The 25733-nt window shown below is 36.2% G+C and overlaps 2 protein-coding genes across 2 annotated transcripts; both read left to right on the forward strand.

Annotated features, from left to right (window-relative positions):
- The first annotated feature begins 458 nt into the window (after nucleotides 1-458).
- Nucleotides 459-4773, forward strand: LOC113332516 (AP-3 complex subunit mu-like). The gene is made up of 8 exons (XM_026579054.1): nucleotides 459-596; nucleotides 710-809; nucleotides 2203-2313; nucleotides 2419-2508; nucleotides 2974-3221; nucleotides 3430-3639; nucleotides 3736-3943; nucleotides 4264-4773. Exons 1-8 carry the CDS (start codon nucleotides 562-564, stop codon nucleotides 4507-4509), a joined length of 1248 nt encoding a protein of 415 aa, XP_026434839.1. The 5' UTR covers nucleotides 459-561; the 3' UTR covers nucleotides 4510-4773.
- Nucleotides 4774-10937: 6164 nt separating this feature from the next.
- On the forward strand, nucleotides 10938-12488 carry LOC113332517 (transcription factor MYB78-like). The gene is made up of 2 exons (XM_026579055.1): nucleotides 10938-11386; nucleotides 11507-12488. Exons 1-2 carry the CDS (start codon nucleotides 10989-10991, stop codon nucleotides 12249-12251), a joined length of 1143 nt encoding a protein of 380 aa, XP_026434840.1. The 5' UTR covers nucleotides 10938-10988; the 3' UTR covers nucleotides 12252-12488.
- The last annotated feature ends 13245 nt before the right edge of the window (nucleotides 12489-25733 follow it).

The following is a 25733-nucleotide window of genomic DNA, read 5'->3' on the forward strand; positions in this document are numbered from 1 at the left end:
TAGACGAAGAATGACCCTCATCATCCTCCGTTGAATCAAGAATTTTTTTTCTCACTTTCTCCTTTTCCTTCTCTCCTTCTCAATAAAAACTTGATTTTTTTTCCCCAAATTTTTTCATCTACCCAAAACTTTATAATTCTGAAAAATTATCTTAATCACTAAACAAAAATTTAATCACTAATCCAGATTACTAACACTAATACATAAAGGGGAGATTTGCCATTATAAAAAGTTTTGGTTAAGGGGGTTCCTGATTTTATTATTTGACATCCTTTTTTGTCTTTATTCATTATACCTAAAAAAAGATTTAGGTATGCCTAAAAACAGCCTTCACTGGTTACCATAATTCATCCAATTTACCATAGGATTTGGACATACCATTCTACTTACCCAGGCCCAGGTACAACTGACCCCAAAAGAAAACTTGTAAATCAGTTCCGGCTCTACTTCAAGAACCCCGAATAATACCTCGAGATCCCAATAGTATTTTCACTGTATTTTTTTCTTCTTTCTTCTCTCACATCAGAAGCACAGCGAGCGAGAGAACCAAACAAGAGAGAGATGTTGCAGTGCATTTTCCTTCTATCAGATTCTGGGTAAGTTAGTTCTTATTTTGTTAGAGTCTCAATCTCAATTCAATTCAATAATTAGGGTTTTCTCCCCAAATTCTACTGAAATTGTGAAATCTCTATGATGATTATGACAACAGGGAGATAATATTGGAGAAGCAATTGACGTCACATCAAGTGGATAGATTTATTTGTGTTTGGTTTTGGGAAAATGTCATTTCTCAGGGAGATTCCTTCAAGGTATGTTTAAAATTTTATCCCAATTTTTCCATTATTTAGCCTAATTTTTCTATATGAGAGGCTGGTACTATATCCATATTTTAGGATACCCCTGTTGAGATGGGGAATCTGTTCTTTGGAACCACCTATTCAGCTACACACCGAACTCACTAGTGTTAGAGTTTATGAGGTTGTGATTAGAGTTTAGGTTTCAAAACTTAAAAGGGCTTTTGTCAAAACTTTCCACAAAGAGGACAACTAGGATTTATGTTTGGTAATATGCCCTGAGCACAATTTCATATGAATGTTTGTGATTTAGGTATTACTATGAATTTCGAAATACACCTCCGGTCTCTCCTCACTCTTCTTCAAGTTGTGCCTTTTGCTAATCATTTTGGTGGTCATTCTCTGTTAAGCAGTTGTGTTGTTGCATTTTCATTATTTACCCCTTTTTTCTGAGTGTGAATAGGTCTATATGTGTTTGGTTTGGGATTTCTGAGTGCTGCTGTACCAGGCTGCCTCACAACATTTACCCGTATCATTGAAAATCATTAGACTGACTGGATTTGCTTAAACATGGTGATGATATTATATCCAAATTTATTCAGGTTTGGTTCTTTTTTCTTGAAGACTATCGCATGTAGTTCTCCAAACTTCCCATAAACAATAGCTTTAAGATCAGGCCACCCCCAGCCCCTGTTGAGATGGGGAATCTGATTTCTGGAACCACCTGTTAAACTACTTGTTAAACTCACTAGTGTTAGAGTATATGAGGTTGTAGTTAAAGTTTAAGCTCTCCCAGGCCTGCCCAATGAACCTGCATTTCACCAAAAGAGGTGAAATGCAGAGAGGCTAGTTTCTCTGTGAACACGCTTGCCAAAAGAGGTGCTTGGTTGGGCAAAGGAGTGATAGTAATTTTTGTTCTCGGACCTGCATTTCTGTATTGGATAGAGATGCTTGATGTGGATTACTGTAGATTCAAAAGCTAATTACTTTCAATTTCTTTGCTTGTCTTTAGCTTGTTTTTTGTAGCTATCTTCTTTGTAATGTTCTGGCTATGCAAATAAGGCTTTCATCAAAGCTGTCAACGAAGAGGACAATTAGGATATATGTTTGCTAATATGCCCTGAGCACAATTTCATTTATGTTTGTACCTTAGGTATTACTCTGAATTTCGAAATATACTCCCGGTCTCTCCCTATTTATCTTTCATTGTGCCCTGTGCCAATGATTTTGTTGTTTGTTCTCTGTTAAGCTCCACTGTGTTGTGTAGTTCAATTTGATTATATTGGCCCATCTTTGAGTAAGTAGTAGTATTACTTCAGTCTAAGTGTTTTTTTCCCCACAGTCAGTTTTCTGAGTGCTTTTGTTTTGAGCCTGTAAGTGATAATCCATGTTGTTTTGTTGGTTTTAGGTTCTACCTGTGATTGCTTCACCTACACATTACCTTTTTCAAATTGGACGCGATGGAATTACGTTTTTAGCTTGCACACAAGTTGAAATGCCACCATTGATGGCAATTGAGGTCAGTGAATTTTCTGTGTGGTTGAATTGGTATATTATTCAATTGGATTCGGTATATTTGAATTAGTAGAAACTGATTAAATAAACTTGTCTTTCGATTTTGTAGTTCCTGTGTAGAGTTGCAGATGTTTTGAATGAGTATCTTGGTGGGTTGAATGAAGACTTGATCAAGGATAACTTTGTTATCGTGTATGAGGTAGTTTTTCTTGTACTCTATCTTCCTTCTCGTTTGATGATTGCAAATTACAATTTTGGATCAACATAGTTTGCCACCGTGTGATTCAAGCGACATTAACGTGCCACTGTGTAAGCCTGCTTCTAAATTACCAACTATAGAATATGAGTATGCTTCAGTAGTTGGATTAAGAATTTTGAGTATAAGATGTTAAAGTTTTCTGGAAGTTCTGGAACTTAGAAACGAAGGATCTCAGTCTCTAAGCTTGCTTGCTAAAGGCCAACAGTAACTCGTATGTTTGCCTCCATTAGTTGGGTTACTAGTAGTGAGCATGGGATGTTGAGATCTGTGAAATTTAGAAAGAATCTTCGAGTCAATTGCTTTTGTAGTTGCTCTTTCACTGTATGCTAGTCTGTTTTGTTTGTCCAATGCTCAAAGCTGTCTGAAAGTTAGGACAATGACAGGTAAAATTGGCATGAATTGCAGCTGTTGGATGAGATGATAGACAACGGCTTCCCTCTCACTACTGAACCAAACATCTTAAGAGATATGATAGCACCGCCAAATCTTGTTAGCAAGGTTCTGAGTGTTGTAACTGGTAATAGTTCCAATATGAGTAATACCCTTCCAGGTGCAACAGCATCTTGTGTTCCTTGGAGAACAGCTGATCTGAAGCATTCGAGTAATGAAGTTTATGTTGATCTTGTTGAGGAAATGGATGCAATTATAAACAGGTTAATATACTACTCTGTAAGTGTTAAATAGTATTTTCGTATCTAGAGGAGGAAAGAAATACTCTGTATCTGTAATGCTTAGACATCAGATATTGTTGTTGGCTTGAGTTTGAAAACTCTAGTCCCTTGTTGTAGCTCAACTTGAATCCTTTTTCTGTTGATGAAATTCTACTGTTGAGTTCTTTCTCTGTTGGCCCACCGTGTATAGGGATGGGAACCTGGTGAAATGTGAGATATTTGGTCAAGTTGAAGTCAACTCCCACCTCTCAGGTCTCCCTGACTTGACTATCTCCTTCACGAACCCCTCAGTTCTAAATGATGTGAGATTTCATCCTTGCGTTCGGTTTAGGCCCTGGGAATCAAATCAGATACTCTCTTTTGTTCCTCCTGATGGCCTGTTCAAGCTCATGAGTTACAGGTATGTGCAACTATTTGAGCTTAAATAAGTCATTCTTTATGTTTAAGAGCTTCATTTTGTCAGTGGACCCGTTGTTAATCTGTTTATTATCTTCAGGATCAAAAAGTTGAACAACACTCCTATATATGTAAAGCCTCAGCTAACCTCAGATGCTGGAACATGTCGTGTCAGCGTGTTGGTTGGAATAAGGAATAATCCTGGAAAAACGATTGACAATATTACAGTACAGTTTCAATTGCCTGCATGTGTAGCTTCGGCAGATTTAACTTCGAACTATGGAACAGTGAATATCCTTGCAGATAAGGTACAGAATTATCTCTATTTCTCTTGGATACATTATTCAATAATTAGCTAATCGAGGAAAATCTTGCTGAGAAATCTCACCCTTGATTTGAGGATGTGGAACCATGTGATCCATGACATTGAGAGCCTAGATCAAGCCACATCCGCAAAGGGTTCCACGGAAGAATCCCAAGGATTTCCCACTGTAGCTGTAGAGCGATTGTATATGTTATGTCAAAATATGTTATTCTTACGTTGCTCTGTTTACTAGAAAGTGTAAGTCTAGAACATTTTGATGACGAAAGTTTGTTGTTTTTTAATCATTTGTTCTTTTGCCTGCAGACATGTTTTTGGTCAATTGGACGGATTCCAAAGGATAAAGCTCCTTGTATGTCTGGAAACTTAGTACTTGAAACAGGTCTAGAACGCTTGAATGTATTTCCAACATTCCAAGTGGGCTTCAAGATCATGGGTGTCGCTCTTTCTGGTTTGAAAATAGACAAGTTAGACTTCAAGAACCTTCCAAGTCCCCCTTACAAAGGATTCCGCGGAATCACACGAGCAGGGAACTATGAAGTACGATCCTAACTTGCCTTTTTGTATTTCCATTCATGCACAGTAGAGCTTTCTTTTTTGCAGTATGATGAATCTTTGTTTTAGGGAGAGAATATCACCCATTGCCTAGGATTGACCAAAGTGTGCACAGTATGTTACAATCCAAAAATCAACTATATCAACTTTGTATAATCACATGATTTTTAACAGTTGTTATCCTTTGGGGAAAAAAAGTAAATAAATCTTGAATCGAGTAAATCAGGGGTACTTTCCTGTGTGATGGTTTGACAACATTAATCTTGAAGTCATTGTTCTGTTTTGTCATTTTTTCCTTAACTTCAATACAAATTTTCCATAACTTAGTGTCAATGTAATATCTTTCTGTCGGTGTTTATTTACCTCTTACTAGTTAGAGAAAACTACCATATGGCCTTATATATAGTGTTTTAAGGTTAAGTGGTATTTTATTGGATATAGTAGGTATCCGTTTCTTTCCATATCCAACCTATAAACAGATCCGACCATGAAGAAACAATGTATACAGATTTCATTAAAGTCGAACCCAAGTTAGGAACACCTTTCCATTCTTAATATTATCTGCTCTTTTGACATTCTTCATTACTGTTCCCTGGTTTACTTGAAGATCATTGGGTTTGAACTCTCTTCATTTGAAATGTGTAGAGAAGATTTACTATATGAAAGATTCAAACTTGTTATACTGGTGGAGGTAGACTAAAAGATGATTTGTTTTAAGGGTTTTTTTAAAGAATAATTTGGAAGTCAAAATATTTCAGAATGTCAACAATTTCAGATGTTAGTGCTACGTGACACTTAGGAACAAATTAAAATAGCCCAATTTCTAGATAACTTGTTGACATTCAAAGACCTGTTTTCTTTAGTTTAATATTTTCTTTATTCTCTTTTACAAGTCAACACTAAAGGGTCTATGGTTTTTCATAGACTTAAAAATAGGGTTCAGAGTCTAAGAGAGAGTTCACTAGTAGAGATTGCAACGAACTTATAAACCCTAATTGGTATCAATTTTGCTATTGCTTGTACTGTGAGAATATTAAATTTGCATCTTGCTGGTGGGTAGGTTATCAAAGAAGCCATCTATGTATTTATTCTTTCGCTTTAATGAGCTTAATGTGTTATGTACAATGTCTCGATAAGTTTAAACAAAAAATATGGACAAATATAGCTGAAAAGGGCTGCATGAGTTCAACATTTTGCACAACTTAGTCATACAGACTACGGGTTCATGACAAATCCCTAACTTGCAAAAAGGGTTATCCGTTACATCATATGTTACTAGTTTTCAGTGGACAGATCGAAATAAAGTCGTAGGATTTTGAAATGAGACTACCAAGAAATCAAGAGCTCAGCTTCTAAACACGCACAGTATGATCTAAAGATTTTAAACACGTATAGTATGATCTGCCAATATATTACTTTACAATTCAGTTCAGTTGCAGGTTGTTGCTGGCTTTCTTATTGGGGTCTGTGTGTATGGGACCATATGATTTTTAGAGTGTTATATGGTTCAAAAAGGAAAAGAAAACTTTAGTTTTTGAAACCTAGAAAATGTCAATGGTGTCTCTCTAGAAGACCCTTTATACTTCTCCTCGTACATGGACTTGAGTAGGATTGGAGTATTGAATTGTGTGGGGGTGGAGGGAAAGGTGTCCCAAAAGTATATACACCGACCACCAATGTAGACTTTATCAAAGACATTAGGGTACTGTTTACAACTTAATTAGATCACAAAGGTTAGTGATGGCTCCATTACGCCGGTAAGGTGGGGTTTGTCTGGATCTGACTCAGAACCTGAATTAGACTCTTTCTGACTCAGACCGAGTCAGATGACAAATTTTTTTTCTTTTTTTTTTTGGATGCATCTGCCTTTTGAATGACGGGACATCCACTGTACAGGGAGGTGACGGGACATCCACCGTACCACATGTAAAATCTTAGGTGATGAGATTTCAGAACCCAGATCACATCTGTATGAAATTTTAACTAATGTGAACACTTAAAAGAGGATAATGTGTATGAAGAGCCGATGATAGGAACTAGATGATTAGACTTGAGAGCTTATGATGAAGCTTTGTCTACTGATCCCGCAACAAAGTCATACAACCTAGCAATATCCTAATCATCATCGATCAATTTTATTAGGCTTAAAGAAGAAATTAAAAACCTAACCTAATAATCTAATATTAATACTGTAAAAAGGAGTCGAAAAATCAGACAAATGCACAAAGTTACGTGTAAACTTTTATTGGAAAAAAAAATGCTGTACAAGAAAACCAAGACAATTATATGGAACACTTAATTAAAAATCATTAATTACGCTTTCATTATCGGAATCGTAAGCTCACGCGTGCGTTTTCGGGGATCAGAACGAGAAAAAAAAACTTTATGGTCGTTCGTGCATGTCTTTTTCATGGCTGCTTTGGAACAGCTAGCTTGATACATACAGGAGACGTAGAAATGAAAACAAGGAATATACAGACACATAAGTATACTACATAGAGTCAAAAGTTGCAATTCTTCGAGTAAAAAATTCATAGCCTGGCCGGGATGATACGAGTTCCAGTCAAAGACGTACTGAATGCTCCATAGAAAGAGACACACAAATCTAACACATGTTATTCAGAAAAACTTGTTGATGGAAGAGCTAGGAAGAAGAATCAATCACAAGAACTAGACATTTTCATTATTGCCCGTTGGAAAATTGTCCGTAAATGTTGAAATATATTCCCCATATACAAGATATCAAGGTAACCGTACGTGAAGAGAAGATACCAAGGTGTCCGTGCAATGTCCATGAAGAGAAGATATTAGAAGATAATTACAGATTACAAGATCAAAATTATTAAATATAATATTTATATTTTCCTAAATATTTACCTAGTCAAGATATTTTAGTTAAGGTATTATCTTCTTAGGTTTAGTCATATCACACTATAAATAAGAGCGTGAATGTAAATGTAAAGTTATCCCAGAATTATCAAACTCTGGAGATCAATCAAATTCACCCTTCGGGGTTCTATCAGTGGACGTAGGCGTTAGTGCCGAACCACTTTAAACATTGTCTTCTTTGATTTCTGTTTTCCGATCTATGAACCCTCGATACCCATAATTTATTATGGTATCAGAGCGGGGAGATCCGCTCATATTTCTTCCGTTACAAAATTAAAATCTTCATTTTCGCACCTATCAGTATTTTTTTTGGTTTGATGTTTATCAGTACATTGAAATTAATGAGATGTTTACATGGTGCTCATACTTTCTCTACTACCCATATTTCTTAAGGTGGTATCTTGAATAACAGGGAAGTTCAGCAAATTTAATTTCCTTGTCATCAAAATTGGGTATCGAACTTTGAAGAAGGATTAGCGTCTTTCTTCCATTCTTCCCTTTTGTTTGCATCTAAACTAGTCGATGCTCTTTCTGTTTTGAAGCCATCAAACAGTAAAGAGATGGTATAGTATTCACGATTTTGCATATAAAATTCGTGTGTTCTAAAATCTTCATCTGAAGTATTTGGCTCCTTGATATAGATCAGGTAATAATTATTTCATTGATTTTCATTTTCTTCTTCGTTGCTATTATATCTAGCAATTGATTTGATCAAACACGTCGTGGATGATCAAGTATATACATTCACTGGAATTTATTTCTTCCTTGGTTTTTTTTTTGTTTGCCAAGAGTTCAATCCCGAAAACTTCTCTCCATTTTTCGGAAATTTTCCAAAGAGTATTCTGTTTTCCGGATATCTTGTTCATCTGTTTAACAAGGTTATCTCACTGAGGTTTTGCTTTCTCAAGACCGAATATTTTCATGTGCACAGTTGGATTCTCCAATATGTGGTTTCAAACCCACGTTCAATCCATGGGTCTATTTTTTCGGTATGTCATGTCGATACAACGAACATGATATTCAATTAATATTTTGCCATTGTTCACGGCAAGATATTATCTTAATATCAATACTCTTCGCCTAATTTTTATGGTAATTATGAGTATTTATCTCCATTTTTCGAAATCCTTGCCAAAATCTGGTGATCAATTCATTTATTATGGAAGTTTCCATATTTTCGGATTTTCCGTCTTTTACGGGATATCCATCCATTATTTCTGAATATTTACGGAAAATATTATCTCATTTAAGATTTTGGTAACATCATTTTGTTACAGTAAACTTCCCTTCTTCCTTTTTATGTTTCTGGAAAACATAAGTTTCATTCCGTGAAACTCATAGCAAATAGTTTTGGTGTTCTTCGCAAGCTAACACGTAGAACTATCAGTCTCAATTATTTTTCTTCCGCATAGATCAGCAATGGTCCGCATCTATAGCCATTGTGGTGGTTCTTGTTGTCCAATGAAAGGAACGTGTTCATCAATAAAGTAGTCTTTTCTGTATTCAAGAAAAGATGTTGAGTTTGAAATCAATTATCTTCAACTTCATGAGTTCTTTATCATAGTTGTTGACTATGGATATGGATCTTCGTAATCAAATGGGAAGTACACTTCAAAAAAAGGCGATAACGTTGCTTGGTCAATACTCTTTACCACTGATTCAGCAGGTAGTGTTCCACAATTTTTCTTTTATTTCCAAGATCAGATGATGGATTTATCTCAATATCCTAATCATAATCTGAAACATATCTTTCACCAATATTGGTTTTGATCGATCAAATCGATTCGTCATCTTTTATGCTTTTCCAGCATTAGTTCCAAGGAGACAATAATGTTATGTTTCTTCTTGAGTATGATCAGTTCCACTATCTATTGGAGCTTCTCCTAGTTTCTTAAACTACATTTCTGAGTTCTACTATACCATTGTCATGGAGATGTACAATACCCATCACCTTTTACGTACATCATCTTGAATTCCAACTCCAATTTTCAATCACTTATAAAGAGAAATGGTTTGTCATTCTACACAGAGATCTTACATGTCGAAGCATCAACAAACTGTTTTAGTTATTGATAATTTTTTGAAATTATAGTTTTCATTTGTGACAACTTTCTTAAACAACCATGGTCAACAATCGTGGTTTGTCATCGAAGATCAAATACCATGGTCAACAATCAAAGTTCAAGCTACAAGACATTTTATTAAGATGGTTCAAGTTAAACACTTCAAAACATTTCCGTGTTTAACTTGAGGGGGGGTGTTGAAATATATTCCCCATATACAAGATATCAAGGTAACTTTACGTGAAGAGAAGATACCGAGGTGTCCGTGCAATGTCCATGAAGAGAAGATATTAGAAGATAATTACAGATTACAAGATCAAAATTACTAAATGTAATCTTTATATTTTCCTAAATATTTACCTAGTCAAGATATTTTAGTTAAGGTATTATCTTCTTAGGTTTAGTCACATCACACTATAAATAAGAGCGTGAATGTAAATGTAAAGTTATCCCAGAATTATCAAACTCTGGAGATCAATCAAATTCACCCTTCGGGGTTCTATCAGTGGACGTAGGCGTTAGTGCCGAACCACTTTAAACATTGTTTTCTTTGATTTATGTTTTCCGATCTATGAACCCTCGATACCCATAATTTATTAGTAAAAGCCCGGTATGTCTTAACTTTTGACGGTGAGAAAAAGAAAAGTACTGTCGCATTTATATGAATGTCTTTGTCATAGACTCATAGACTACTGCTCATGAATGAATTCCATTCTATCCATGGATTTTTAAGTCTCTTATTGCTGGCTTTGAAATATTTGTAGGGGAATCATTGACAATGGCCTTAAAATTCGATTGATTGGTTGGTAGGAATCTGTGAGCAGCAGTATGATTCATGTTCGAGCACTCGTGAACATGCCTCCTTTTGGGAGAATAATCATACGACTTCTGCAATATGCATGGAAGCCATTAGAAACTCCTGCAGTTTCTCTCTTTTTATTCGAAAAGGACTAGAAATTCTATACATACGAATATACAATACAGATACTAGCTGGGCAAGCTTTTTGCAATAGTGGTTTCCCTCGAACAAAATTAATGCCTACTTATGCATTCATTGTGCCTACTTCTGCATTCATTTTTGTGGTCATTAGGTGGGGGGTCACCGCGTATTACCGCGTCGACCGATGGCCGGGGGGTTAAAATATTGAATCAAATCAAACACTAAGTAAGATACCAATGGCCACCACAAGACTGTGGTAAACTAAGAGATCGAACCTACCAAGATGGATGAAGTTGAAAAAAAATTTGATTTCAAAAGTGAAGTCAAAATTCAAACTTATTCTTTTAGTCTTACGACTTTGTAAAATGGTCATTTGTTTAATAACTAGTAGTATCCATATGTCTAATTACTACTCAATACTCTCATGGAATATCTTGTTAAAATATATATATATATATGCCACTTTTTTTTAAGTCCCCATCTATAAAAGGCCGTCCACTTCATTTATCCTTCCCATTTACACAACAGCAGAAGACAAAAAAAACAGTTGATACATATCCACAACAACAGCAATTATTGAGAGAATGTATTCATCATCAACTACTATGAATAATAATAGAAGATCATCAGCTGGTGGTGGTGGTGATAGCAGTAGTTCTAGTACCACTATGACAACAACACAAAGTAGCAGTGATAATGAAGATATGATGATGATGACTATGGATTATGAGCAGCAACAAGAGGATCTTGATCTGAGAAGAGGTCCATGGACAGATGAAGAGGATCATTTGCTTACTAATTACATTGCTAACCATGGTGAAGGTCGTTGGAACTCTCTTGCTCATGCCGCTGGTTTAAAACGTACCGGAAAAAGCTGTAGATTGAGATGGTTGAATTACTTGCGCCCTGATGTTCGACGCGGTAATATTACACCGGAAGAACAACTTATGATTCTTGAACTCCATTCTCAATGGGGAAACAGGTAAGAGTTCCGCTATAGCTAATAATTAATTAATGCGAACTCTATTGTGTGAAACAATGGGGATTCACTTTCAGCCATTACTGCAGATTTCATGACTAACTTTGTGCTTTATTACAATAGGTGGTCAAAGATTGCTCAATATCTACCGGGAAGAACAGATAATGAGATAAAGAACTATTGGAGAACAAGGGTACAAAAACACGCCAAGCAACTCCGGTGTGATGTTAACAGCAAACTCTTCAAAGACACCATGCGTAATGTTTGGATGCCAAGATTGGCTGAAAGAATTCAAGCAGCAGCGGATGGGACTTCTCTGGAAGCCACCAACACCATTACAGGCCACCATTTCAATAATAATATAGATTTCACATCAGTGGCAGAGAGCACCAACATTAATGACATGGGCATGATCAATACTAATCGAACTAATCGAAGAAGAAGTATAAAGTCTGAGGACAACTATACAACTGCTAAGGTTCCTGCTTCATCATCGACAGCCGATTCTTTATGGACAAACACGGGGACGACCCAAGTTCCTTCTCCGGTTTCAGACCTTACTTACGATCAATATCAGTACCCTTTTGAGTATAACTGTGAGAGCACTACTACCCAAACTTCACATATCATGAATTACCCAGAGTATATCATGCCCAGTCCTATAGGTTACAACCTAAACCATGATTTCAACTTTCAAGGTTGTACTACTAGTAGCGTCCACGAACAACAGAACATGAGCAACATTAGTGGCAATTGGTTAGGGAGTGATACTAGTAGTACTATTACTCAAGATAATTCATTATGGGACTATTTGTGGAACCCTAATCAAGATATCATGTTCATACAACAACAACAACAACAGTTCTGAAAATCATCATCAAATAAATACGGCAGGCAGGCAGAGAAATGGATATGATATACATAGACGGTGACAAACAGTTTAGAGACACTTTGTGAAAGACAAAATGATGAACATTAAAAATTGTGTTTAATGTATTTAGTTCTGGATTATCTTTTCCAGTGTCATTCTTTTCAATCAAGTTCTTTAAAATTGTTGATTGAAATTGAAGTATACAAATATATATTAGTATCAGTAGATGTATGTGTCTCATAAGCTAGCCCAACGTTTTCGTAACACGCGTAATTCTTTTGGGGTTATTTGTACCATGATACCCGAATTTTTGTCCAGAATCTTACTTTTGTATCCAGTTCTGCAGAAATTCCGATAATCTGAAACCAAAGTTCGTCTTCTATCAACCGTAAATGTGGACTATAAGGCCATAAACTACCTGACGGATATATAGAGTCTGAGGAGCTTGGAAAAAGAATGGTATATCTAGTCAGCCAGTTGTTGGTGGCGAAAGCGAAACCTATGACAAGTTGCATGATCATTGGATTAATGCATATAACCGTGGGGCTGATCTTTAATTTGTTTTTTTCTTAGGCCAATTAAACAGCATATATCCATCGAACCATTCGTGATCTCTGTCTATATATTTATATAGAAGGGGTACGGCCAGGGTACTCATTATTTGCTTTGATCATGTTGTGGATAAATGCGCTATTTATAAATTGGGGTTAAGCAAAGTCTTAAAATATGGCTTTACTTTTCTCCAAAGTAACCCTTTTATCCATTATAGAGAAAGATAATAAAGCTTTATATATAAAAGGATCGACTCAATATAAGCCAAAAATACTGAAATGTTGTGTGAATAGATAGCCGGAGAGCGGCAGTAAAGAAACTGATCATTATGTTCTGATGCTTTAACAGGGACGGTTATATATTGAAATTCATAGACCTACGTAACCTGAAAACTCCGCCTGCAAGGATAGAATTGTCCAAGACTTATCAAACGAAACGAGCCCTTAAATGACAAACAAGCCTTGCACAACCTTATCGCGCTATACAAACATGATAGAAGGTCGATACGCCGGACACGTACGTTCTCTGAGAATAATAATTACTGGTTTCCATCAATGCATATATTTATGATTGCACTTTACTTAGGATGGGGACTTGTGAATGCGTGTATGCGAGGAAGTGAACAAGACATATATTCGCTCATGTCCTTATGTTGATGAAAGCTAGCAAAGGGGGATGGATATAAACTTATTAAAGTGTCCTCTTTTATTGGCTCAGTTGTGGATCCTCCATCTGGCAAATTCTGATGACTAGCTAAGCTAGCCACTTGCTTTTTTGATGAGTGAAGGAGCCACTCAAAACAGAGAGCACAGCCGCAACTTTTGAAAAACTTAAGGTTTTGTCTCTATTGATGCATCATCCATATGTATGTCCGTATTCTTTTCTTCTTATAGAATAGTATCGATGCATCATCATCACCTCATTTCTCACTCAAAAACAGAAACCGTGAGCGATTTATATATCCACATTCCATACAGTGGGCACATACATGTACGGGTATAAGCATCTGGATCTGTCACGCTTCATCACTAGTCTGTCACACTTGCCTGCAGCTAGCTAGCTAGTGCTGCTCTTTTCCATCGCCATCAGCGGCAGTGTACCCGGCGGCATTTAATCGGTGTTCGCAACTTTGATCCAGTTGTGTTCCAAATAAAAACATTTCATCTTCGCACACACATCGCGCGTGCATGACACTCTAGCTATATACTTTAATTTACTTTTTGCTTGATGCATGCACTAAATAAAATTTATGGAAGTATTAATTAATTTCAGACACCATAACACACGAGTACGTTTCACGGTAACCAAATCGAAAGAAATGATCAAGGACGCGTCGGCCGAAATTCAAACAGTAAAGTTACCCCCATAATTGATAAGAAAAATGTGAAAGTTTTCACACTAATGAAGTACATTAATTAATAACCTTTTGCACTTTATTTTTATGGAGCTTTGGGCATTCTTTTTGCCCAGTTCTTGAAGTGATTGTTTTTCATCGATGGTTCTGTGCTTTAAATTTTTCAATCATGCACATCACTTTTATTATTTATTATCTTTCTTTCCGTCATTCAATTCCACAATTGGTTAGAAGTTTCTTAATGTTTTTTGTTCTTTCTAGATTGATTCTTTCGTGTCACACATCTTTGTAAGCACTTGCATTAGTTTTGCCTTTTAATGGGACTACTAAGAAAGTATAGTACTGATTAACTAGTACTATAAATCAAGCATCCTCGAGGGACCATGGGCACATGACTGCTAATATAGTCTTTTAAGCTCAGTGGGTCATTGGCTTTGTAAATGATGATATGTGAAGCACTTCCTTAGCTTTGCCCTTTCAAAACTTTCTATTTCTGAAGGATTCCTTCCCTACGATGAAAAGAAAGTTCTGAACAGTACTGCGCGTTTAAACACCTCTAAAACCAAAACCGTATGAGTAAATGTAAGGACCATGAGGTTGAGATAGTCTCTTCAAATTTGACTTGATCAAATTTGACCTTACCATGGATAGACAGATCGTTTTTTACCCCATACTCAATCAAACTCTTGCTTAGATGATAGAGTGAAAGTCTCCGTTAGGCAACAAATAATTTGTCTTATGGAGAAACCAAAAAAAATACGGCAAAAAAAACTTAACACCATTAGAAAAATTATTTAAAAAATAGGTCTCATTGCTATAAATTAAAATAAAATTATTAGTTTTTTTTTTTGAACACTAAAACCCTTTCTTATTTTTATTTTTATTTTTATTTTAAAGATTGTTTTTCAATTTTAAAAAACGTGCACTTCGGGGATATGGAAACTAATTGGGATATATTAATATTCTCATCCAATAGTTCCAACTGGTATTTTTTAGGGACGAAAATACTAAACTATCCTTTACAAAAATAAAAATTAAATATTCACCACTCCTTTTCAAATTCTCTTCTCCTTCTATGTCGGCTTGTCACTTTCAAAACGACTTTCAAACGGGTAATCAATAACCGTTATAGAAATTAATGGACCCCGTGCCAAAGTTTAACTTGGAACGGTGTTTTAGGGACCATGGTTTTTTTGGGGGACCATGATCTTATAAGGCCACCTATCCTAAAATCTGAACGGATGTCCTAAAATCATGAAATTACTAATTTGGCCCTTAACCTAAACTAATAACTACCAAAGTTTAACCTAATTTGTTAACAAAAACCAAAAATCATTCCCTACACTAGCAAGCCGCACAAACTGTTTTTGAGAGAAAAAAAAATTTCTTTCTCTTCTTCTTCTTTTTCCTTTCAACACCGTCTTCATCGATTAATCGTCGATTTATAAAATTTTCATCGTCGATTAATCAATCGACTATAAGAATGATTCTTCGAAAGAAAACCAACCGACTTCAAGGAGAAGGTCCTCGATTGGGACATCTAGCAAATCAACCAAGTGATTTTGAGATTCATAAAGAAGTGGAATAGCCAAGTGAAGCCATAATCCAGTATAATAGACGCTTGAAGAAGCCTGATTCTGCCATGGGACCGATTCGCAGGTATTTTCCAACAAACCCATTACTTTTAATTTGATTTTGATACGTTTAATTGAATATAAATCATCAAAATAGGGTTCAAATGGAAGTTACAGTGCATTATTCGGTTAGGAAGAATTTCTAAAAAATCCTAGTTTGTTAACCGAACTTCCTGAAAAAAAGAACACGAAGAACAGTTCGGTTCTATAGGATTCAAAATTAGGTCACCGAACTGCCAGTTCGGTTAGTTCGCAAAGAAGCCTAAAACTTTTTTCTAACCAAACTTAACCTACTTTACAACAATTGTTTTTCACATGTAACCGAACTGTGCTATTTTGCCCGCTATTTTGAGTTTTTATGTAATTGAACTGATCTATCTTGTTCGGTTGGTTCGCATAAAATTCTAAAACTATTTAGTAACCGAACTTTACAAAAAAAATAAATGAAAAAATTCAATGTAACCGAACTATGCTATTTTGCCCAATATGTTGAGTTTCAATTTAACCGAACTTGTCCAACTATGTTGAGTTGCATACATGTGGAGTTTGGTTTATTCACAAAAAACATTGACAAACCGAACTCTTCACTAATAGTGACCAGTGTTGAGTTCGGTTTGTTCGCAAAAAAACCTTGACAAACCGAACTCTTCATTAATAGTGACTGAAAAAGCGGGGGTCTAACAACACCACCCAATATTTCACTTAGCAATCTGTATGGACTAACTCCGAAATACTTTGCTAGAGAATCAACTAGAGAGTCAGACTCAATCTAGATAAAAATATCTCAAGGAGTTAATATCTCAATCTCTCGATTTGATCTTTACTCAAGCAAATAGAAATCTGTGAGTCTTTATCAAAGAGAGATAACTTGGTACAAAAGACCAATGTCCAAGGATCAATCAATATCAATCAACAACCAAAGGTTGAATTTCCAATTGATGATCACGAACGCACAACCTGTATTATTTCAATTATATAAAATATAATGCGGAAAAGATATAACACATACACCAGAAATTTTGTTAACGAGGAAACCGCAAATGCAGAAAAACCCCGGGACCTAGTCCAGATTGAATACACAATGTATTAAGCCGCTATAGACACTAGCTTACTCCAAGCTAACTTCGGACTGGACTATGTTGATCTCCTATCAATCTCCCACTGATACAAGGTACAGTTGTACTCCTACGCCTCTGATCCCAGCAGGATACTGCGCACTTGATTCCCTTAGTTGATCTCACCCACAACCAAGAGTTGTTGTAACCCAAAATCACAGACTTGACAATAAACAGATCTGTCTCCCACAGAAAAGTCTATCAAATGATAAATCTGTCTCCCACAGATAAACCCTAGGTTTTGTTCCGTCTTAAGATATAAAATCAAGGTGAACAGGAACCAATTGATAATCCGGTATTATATTCCCGGAGAACAGCCTAGATTAATCAATCACCTCTCTACAATCCTTCCTGACTACACAAGCGGATTGTCGAGGAATCACAAACAGTGAGACGAAGATGTTTGTGACTTCTTTATCTTGCCTATCGGAGAACTCTCACGATCTCAAGCCAATAAATCGATTGTACTCGTACGATAGAAGATGCAAGATCAGATCACACAACTACGATAAAAGTAGTATCGATCTGGCTTCACAATCCCAATGAAGTCTTTAAGTCGTTAATCTGATTTTAGAGAAGAAAATCAAAGGTTAACGGAGATCGACTCTAGCCAGCGCACTAGTTGCACACAGACGTGTGGGGATTAGGTTTGCTCAATGCTACATGTTTCCTATATATAGCCTTCAAATCAGGATTTTGCCTTAGATACAAATCAATCCTTATTCACCGTTAGATGAAAACCTGATTTAGATTCAAGCTAATATTTCTCAACTGTTAGATCGAAAACTTAGCTTGTCACACACACTTGGGTAAACGTTTACTGGGTTCGTGAAAACCATGCCCAAACGTGTACGTTCATGTTGGTTCAACATAGTAACCCAAAAGGTCAACCATATGATCATTTCATATTAACCTTGTTCTTCTTCACCATAACTAGTTCTATTGACTCAAATGAACTAGTTAAAAGTTGTTCAATTGCTATGAGATCTTATGTAACTACAAAAGACATAATTGAAACAAAAATGATTCGATTCGATTGAATCGGCTCATGAAAATTATAGTCACGGTTTGCGTAAAGCATTCCTTAGTAATTTAATGTTTCTTGTTCAGAGAACATCTTTAGATCATAACCTCTTAAGTTCACAAACAAGTTCGCGGACTTAAGTTAATCGGTTGAGTTTTCCAAACTCTGCAGAAATTCTCGGTTCGAGAACTTCCTCCAGTTCGCGGACTAAGCACACAAACAAGTTTTGGAGAATTCAGCAGAAATTCTCGGTCGAGAACTTCCGACAGTTCGCGGACTGAGTCTGCGGACTGGGTTCGCGGACTTGGCAAGCCAATTCCACAATCCTCCCGATTTCTCTTGATCAACAAAGTTCGAAAACTTCGGTTCAAGGAATACATGGTTATGTAATCTAAACTCTCATTTCAATCATTGAGACATTCTCAGAGGACGCTATGTAGCCGTTATTCACAGACCGATTCACGTCAGAGCAATTCTCAAAGTGATTGAAACTTTCATGACTTTCGTCAATAGGTGAAGATAAACCTGATTAAAGAGAAACGCTTTACCAACACACGATTTCGAGATAAAAGATAAGCAATGAATGCTCAGCTCAAAATGTCAAGTGTGTATGATCTAGTCTATATAGCATACTACTTTTGTCTCATAAGAAGTAGGAGATAGAATAGATAGACTTTTGAGTGATAGATAAGTCCAAGTCTCCACATACCTTTTTGTTGATGAAGTTCCACGGTTCCTTGTATAGATTTTCGTCGTTGTATGATGAATCTCCATGAAGTCCTTGAGCTTAACTACACTTTTCCTATCCTAGTCCGAGACTTAGATATGTAGGCTAGAAATCAACACTCATAGTTTTGATCACTAACATTGACAAACATGCTTGAGATAACAACGCATGCGAGGTTTACCGAGCTATGCTCTAACAATCTCTCCCTTTGTCAATTTTAGTGACAAAACTATTAATACATATGGAATACAAAAAAGATAAAATTTAGTGGCTCCTATTCCATAGTCTAATCTTCAACGTTCCCTGAAATCTTCGTCCTTCCAAGTACTCCAATGATCCCAAAGGTTGTAAGTTTAGCATCACCGTTGTTGAAGATCCGTAGATATAACAATGAGAGAAATCGAGATTATCGATCATTATTATACAGTGTCATAGTACTATTATAACATCAAAGTCCAATTGTATCACGACTTCAACAATAATATTTTGGTGATATGTATCACTCTCCCTTAGTCAATACTCCATCTTGATCATGTAAACCACTCCCCTTTACACAATGATCCGAAAACCATATGTATTTGTAGTGTGAACTACAATATTTCTCCCCCTTTTTGTCAATAAAATTGGCAAAGGTACAAGAACGGGATCATAATGAAATTTCCACAAGAGACATTTCATAGACTAAAAGAAAAAAATACATACCAACTTAATTTAGATGCAATCATAAAGCCGAAGCTAAATGCATTCATCAAGGAGTTTTAAGATACAAGATAACCCCTATAAAATTCCACAGCCGCACACCCCGCAAGAAATTAACATTAAGCACAAGTTCAAAAGAACTCTCCCCCCATTTGATGTCATTCCTGAAAGTACAACAAGAACGACCTTAATTTCGAAAGAAAAGAAGGATTTTTTTATTGGATACCAAAAACCATGAGAATGATTTTCCATATCCAAAACTCAACCAAATTAACCACAATTAAACCCATGATTAATTTAATTGGAATACGCAACTAAATCAAACCACAAAAGTGATTAATTTAATTGAAGGTGCTCAACATAAGTAAACTTACGGAGCTACGACTAAGGTAATCATACAGAGACAACGAACTTAATCGTTCACATACTCAACATAAGGAAAACCTTACGGAGTATACGACTATATTAACCGATAGAACATGATTAGTATAGCCGTTCATATACTCAACACAAGAATTTGTGAAATATATGAAAACTCAACTAGACTAATTACAAGAGAACCTATAATTAATCCAATTGGAATACCAATAACCAAACTAATTACCGAAGTAATCAATTCAATTATTTTGGGCTCAACATAAGAGAACTAATGGAACCCCGACTAAGTTCATCATAGAAGATGATAACCTTAACTGTACATGTACTCAACATAAGAAAGAAAACTTATGGAGTACAAACTAAATAACCAAACTAGTTGATTAATTTAGTTCCTAATGCTCAACATATAGCATCTTATGGAACAACCAACAAGTCAATAAGAAAAATCGACTTAGTTGTATCGTTATCAACATAAGACACACAATGGAGCCTTCACGGTAGAACATAATAAAATGGATCAATGAAGATCAATACCGTGGATAACATACAAGGACCTATTCTATTTTCCATCATAACGATATAATAGACTTTATCCCTGTCAAACAAAAGATTTTATCTTATTTTCCATCAAATACATGATTGTATAGGCATAACTTTTGTAATTGTCAAAAGTCCATTCGTTATTTCATCAATACGAATACTAATTCATGAACGACTTTATTTTTGACCGCAATATGAGACCTTCAAGTTCACGGACGCAAACAATACATATCCCATAAAAATATTGTAATATATCAAACCATTAAATACTGCAATAACATCATCCTCCAAATATTTTTAGAATTTAATACCAATAAACCTAAAAAAATAACATAAGAAGATGAAAACAAAAATAGCTATGTGTTGTCACAATCATCGCTATTCAAAGCACTAGTTAGTCTTCCAACTAATCCAAAAAGAAGACATCCTAGGCGACAATGCCTTTGAGAAATTCAGCATCATTCCCGAACTCCTTGCAACAACCAATTGGAACATACGGTTCGCAAAGATAGGAGTTTATATCAACGAATTGTCTTGACTGATTATGTCGTACCAGGGCTCTCTGAATTTCTAAGGACTTTGACACAAAAACCTTTATTTCACGAATCTCCTTTCTTATTTCCTTCAACTCATCAAGAATATCAGAAAACTTCTGAGAGTTAGAAGGTACAACCCTTGGTTTTCTTGTCCTCTTTCTTTTCAAGGACCTAGAACCAGGAGATTTCTCTTTTTCCTTGATTGATGGCTTAACAATCACATTGACATATTTTCTCTCCATAGACACAATGCTTAGAGAACAGTTATACCAACTTATTTTTGTGGATGGAATTCACAATCTCGTAAGCATTCTTGAGATATAAAGGATATCAAGGACGAAAAAGGAATGTAGGGTTCGAAACCTATAAACAGGTTCGTGGTCGTTCAACTCCAAACCCTATGAAGAGTAGAATTGTCGATATTAACCCTTTCTTTGATAGATACAAAACAACAAACCTAAGAAAACACTTCTTTCCTAAGCCTGTACGTTCATGATCTTGTCTCTTTTGAATAGGCACATGAGACAAGATTTCCCAAACAACACAATTAGTTTGTGCTGTGGTGAACAACAATTTGTCCACCATTTTTCTCAAGAGATGAATCTTCAGACTTCTGTCTATCAAAACGATTCGACCATACTTTCTTTTCAAATGGTCTGACTCTATCCCTGGAAACCAACTTCTCAGACGAAGATAAGATCCTACATACCTGAGCGTTCTTCTGAGCAAGTTTCAACTTTCTTGCTAATCGATCTGCTCTTCGTTGGAGTTTGCTGGCGTGCCTTGTTTGGTGCTTGTATTTGTAACACCTTGATAGTTCGTGTCCCTTCATCGAACAAAACGAGCACGTCGAACTTGGATAGTATTCAGGCGTCTGAGATGTGCAAGCATCTAGACATACAGTAGATCCTGAAACATTACTGACTGGGTTCCCAGTTAGAGAATCTTCCAGCCTGATTGGGTTTCCTTCTTCTCCGAACCCATTGAGGTTGATATATGTATTGCTACAAGTATCAAAATCGATGTTTTCACCAAGGAGCCCTATACTTGATTTCCTATCTTCATCGGAATCATAGGTTTCAGACATTTCATCAAGTGTTACAACTATACCTTTGTTCCCAGTGTATTTTCTACGATTTGGGCATTCGTAAGCAAAATGGCCAAAACCTTTACACTTAAAGCACTGAGGCATGTCCTCGTCATCAGCCTCGTCAGCATCCCTGTTTTTAGGAGGTATGCGACCGTGAGGGTTGTCTCTCGAAAACTGTTTACTTCTCTTGAATAGAAGATCCCTAAACTGTCTTGTGATCAAGGAGACCGACTTGTCAAGGTATTCATCTGAAAAATCATTCTCAGACTGATCATCCTCAGAGACATGAACACTTTTACCTTTGGAAAGTAATTTAGTGCTCTTCTGTTCTTTAAAGGCAACATCCTTACCGACTTTGGATGTATTCTCATGATCAAAGATCTTTAGCTTCCCAATCAAGGTGTTTTTGGAAAGATTTTTGAGGTTATTTCCTTCAACTATGGCATGCTTCTTGGACTCGTATCTAGATGGCAGCGATCTGAGAATTTTCATCACAATGGCCTTTTCAGGAATAGTCTTACCCAATGCAAAAGATGCATTAACAATTTCAGACACTTTGTGATTGAACTCATCAAATGTTTCTTCATCTGCCATTCGAATGCATTAACAATTTCAGAAACCTTGTGATTGAAATAATCAAATGTTTCTTCATCTACCATTCGAAGGTTCTCCCAATCGGAATTAAGGTTTTGAAGCCTAGCTTCCTTTTCACTGATGTTTCCTTCAAATACGGTTTCTAAGATATCCCAAGCATCTTTATACCTAGTGCAATTAGACACATGGTGTTGAAGACTTGGGGCAATGACATGTATGATAACATTTAACCCTTCAGAATTCTGCTTTGCAGAAAGAATCTCGGCAGCGTTATATTCACCAATATTCTTGGGAACAGTTCTGTTTCCAGCTGCAACAACAGGCGCATCATAACCATTCACCACATATACCCATGATTGAAAATCACGCGATTGAAGAAAATCTCGCATAGCAATTTTCTACCACAAGTAATTGGAGCCATCGAAGACTGGTGGTACGTTAATATAGATAACACCTTTGTCCATAGAGTCAGATCGCTACAAACACAGACTTATTAGGTCTTAAACGTGTTTGCCTGCTCTGATACCAATTGAAAAAGCGGGGGTCTAACAACACCACCCAATATTTTGCTTAGCAATCTGTATGAACTAACTCCGAAATACTTTGCTAGAGAATCAACTACACAGTCAGACTCAATCTAGATAAAAGTATCTCAAGGAGTTAATATCCCAATCTCTCGATTTGATCTTTACTCAAGCAAATAAAAATCTGCGAGTCTTTATCAAAGAGAGATAACTTGGACGGTACCAAAGACCAATGTCCAAGGATCAATCAATATCAATCAACAACCAAAGGATGGATTTCCAATTGATGATCACGAACGCACAACCTGTATTATTTCAATTATATAAAATATAATGCGGAAAAGAAATAACATAGACACCGGACATTTTGTTAACGAGGAAACCGCAAATGCAGAAAAACCCCGGGACCTAGTCCAGATTGAATACACACTGTATTAAGCCGCTACATACACTAGCCTACTCCAAGCTAACTTCGGAATGGACTATAGTTGAACCCCTATCAATCTCCCACCGACACAAGGTACAGTTGTACTCCTATGCCTCTGATCCCAGCAGGATACTTCGCACTTGATTCCCTTAGATTATCTCACCCACAACCAAGAGTTGCTGTAACACAAAATCACAGACTTGATAATAGACAGATCTGTCTCACACAGAAAAGTCTATCAAAGGATAAATCTGTCTCCCACATATAAACCCCAGGTTTTGTTCCATCTTAGAATATAAAATCAAGGTGAACAGGAACCAATTGATAATCCGGGCTTATATTCCCGGAGAACATCCTAGATTAATCAATCACCTATCTACAATCCTTCCTGACTACACAAGCGGATTGTCGAGGAATCACAAACAGTGAGACGAAGATGTTTGTGAGTTCTTTATCTTACCTATCGGAGAACTCTCACGATCTCAAGCCAATCAATAGATTGTACTCGTACGATAGAAGATGCAAGATCAGATCACACAACTACGATAAAAGTAGTATCGTCCTGGCTTCACTATCCCAATGAAGTATTTAAGTCGTTAACCTGATTTTAGAGAAGAAAATCAAAGGTTAATGGAGATCGACTCTAGCAAGCGCACTAGTAGCACACAGACTGTGGGGATTAGGTTTGCTCAATTCTAGATGTCTTCTTTATATAGTCTTCAAATCAGGGTTTTTCCTTAGGTACAAAGCAATCCTTATTCACCATTAGATGAAAACCTGATTTAGATTCAAGCTAATATTTCTCAACCGCTAGATCGAAAACTTAGCTTGTCACATACACTTGGGTAAACGTTTACTGGGTTCGTGAAAACCATGCCCAAACGTGTACGTTCATGTTGGTTCAACATAGTAACCCAAAAGGTCAACCATATGAACATTTCATATTAACCTTGTTCTTCTTCACCATAACTAGTTCAATTGACTCAAATGAACTAGTTAGAGAGTTGTTCAACTGCTATGAGATCTTATGTAACTACACAAGAAACAATTGAAACAAAGATGATTCGATTTGATTGAATCGGATCATGAACATTATAGCCACGGTTTGCATAAAGCATTCCTTAGTAATTTAATGTTTCTTGTTCAGAGCACTGTAGGATCAGAATCTCGCAGCAATAATGCCTCAGCGAAATTATTAACAACACAACACGACAGTGTCGCGGAACAACTTCAGAAACGACATAATAAATGACATCAACCAAATCATGAGAAAAGTGTGACGATCCTGCGAAAAAAAGGAAGTTTGCGAGATTGATATTTATAAGGTTGCGATAACGTCGCAAGTCATATCCGAAAATAAAGGACAGATTAGTTGTCATCCACTATGTAATTCCCTATAAATAGCCGTTCAATTGTAAAGGAAAGAGAGAGATCTTTTTTGCGTGAAAAACAAGTAAATAGGAGAGAGAAAATCTAGAGCGGTGGTTATTCTTGATTCCTTTATCTTTTATTGTAAGATTGTTCAAAGATTCATCAATAAAATTAAGATTGTTAATCCAAAAATGAGTTGAATGTTAATGAAATCTTGTGAGGGGTGTAGTGTAGGATTTCCTGCAACTACATAATGGCGCTAGAAACAGGGACTGCAACAACGGGAGCATCATATCCATTAACAACATATACCCATGATTGAAAATCATGCGCTTGAAGAAACGCATGCATAGCAATTTTCCACCATAAGTAATCGAGCCATCGAAGACTGGTGGTACGTTAATAGAGATAACACCTTTGTCCATAGAGTCAGACCGCTACAAACACAGACTTTTGAGATCTTGAACGTGTTTGCCTGCTCTGATACCAATTGAAAAAGCGGGGGTCTAACAACCTCACACAATATTTCGATTAACAATCTGTATGGACTAACTCCAATATACTTTTATGAGAATCAACTAGACAGTTAGACTCAATCAATAGAAAAGTATATCAAAGAGTTCTTATATCTCTATCTCTTGATTTAAATATTACTCAAGCAATTTGCGAGTCTCGATTAAATACAAGAGAGATAAACTTGGACGGTACCAAAGACCAATGTCCAAGGATCAATCAATTTCCAATCAACAACCAAAGGTTGGATTTCACTATTGATCGATACGAACGCACAACCTGTGATATTTCAATTATATAAAAAAATATAATGCGGAATAGAAATAACACAAACAGTAGAAGTTTTGTTAACGAGGAAACCGCAAATGCAGAAAAACCTCGGGACCTAGTCCAGATTGAAC

Source organism: Papaver somniferum, unplaced genomic scaffold, assembly GCF_003573695.1.
Source record: "Papaver somniferum cultivar HN1 unplaced genomic scaffold, ASM357369v1 unplaced-scaffold_131, whole genome shotgun sequence".
In the NCBI taxonomy this organism is placed as follows: Eukaryota; Viridiplantae; Streptophyta; class Magnoliopsida; order Ranunculales; family Papaveraceae; genus Papaver; species Papaver somniferum.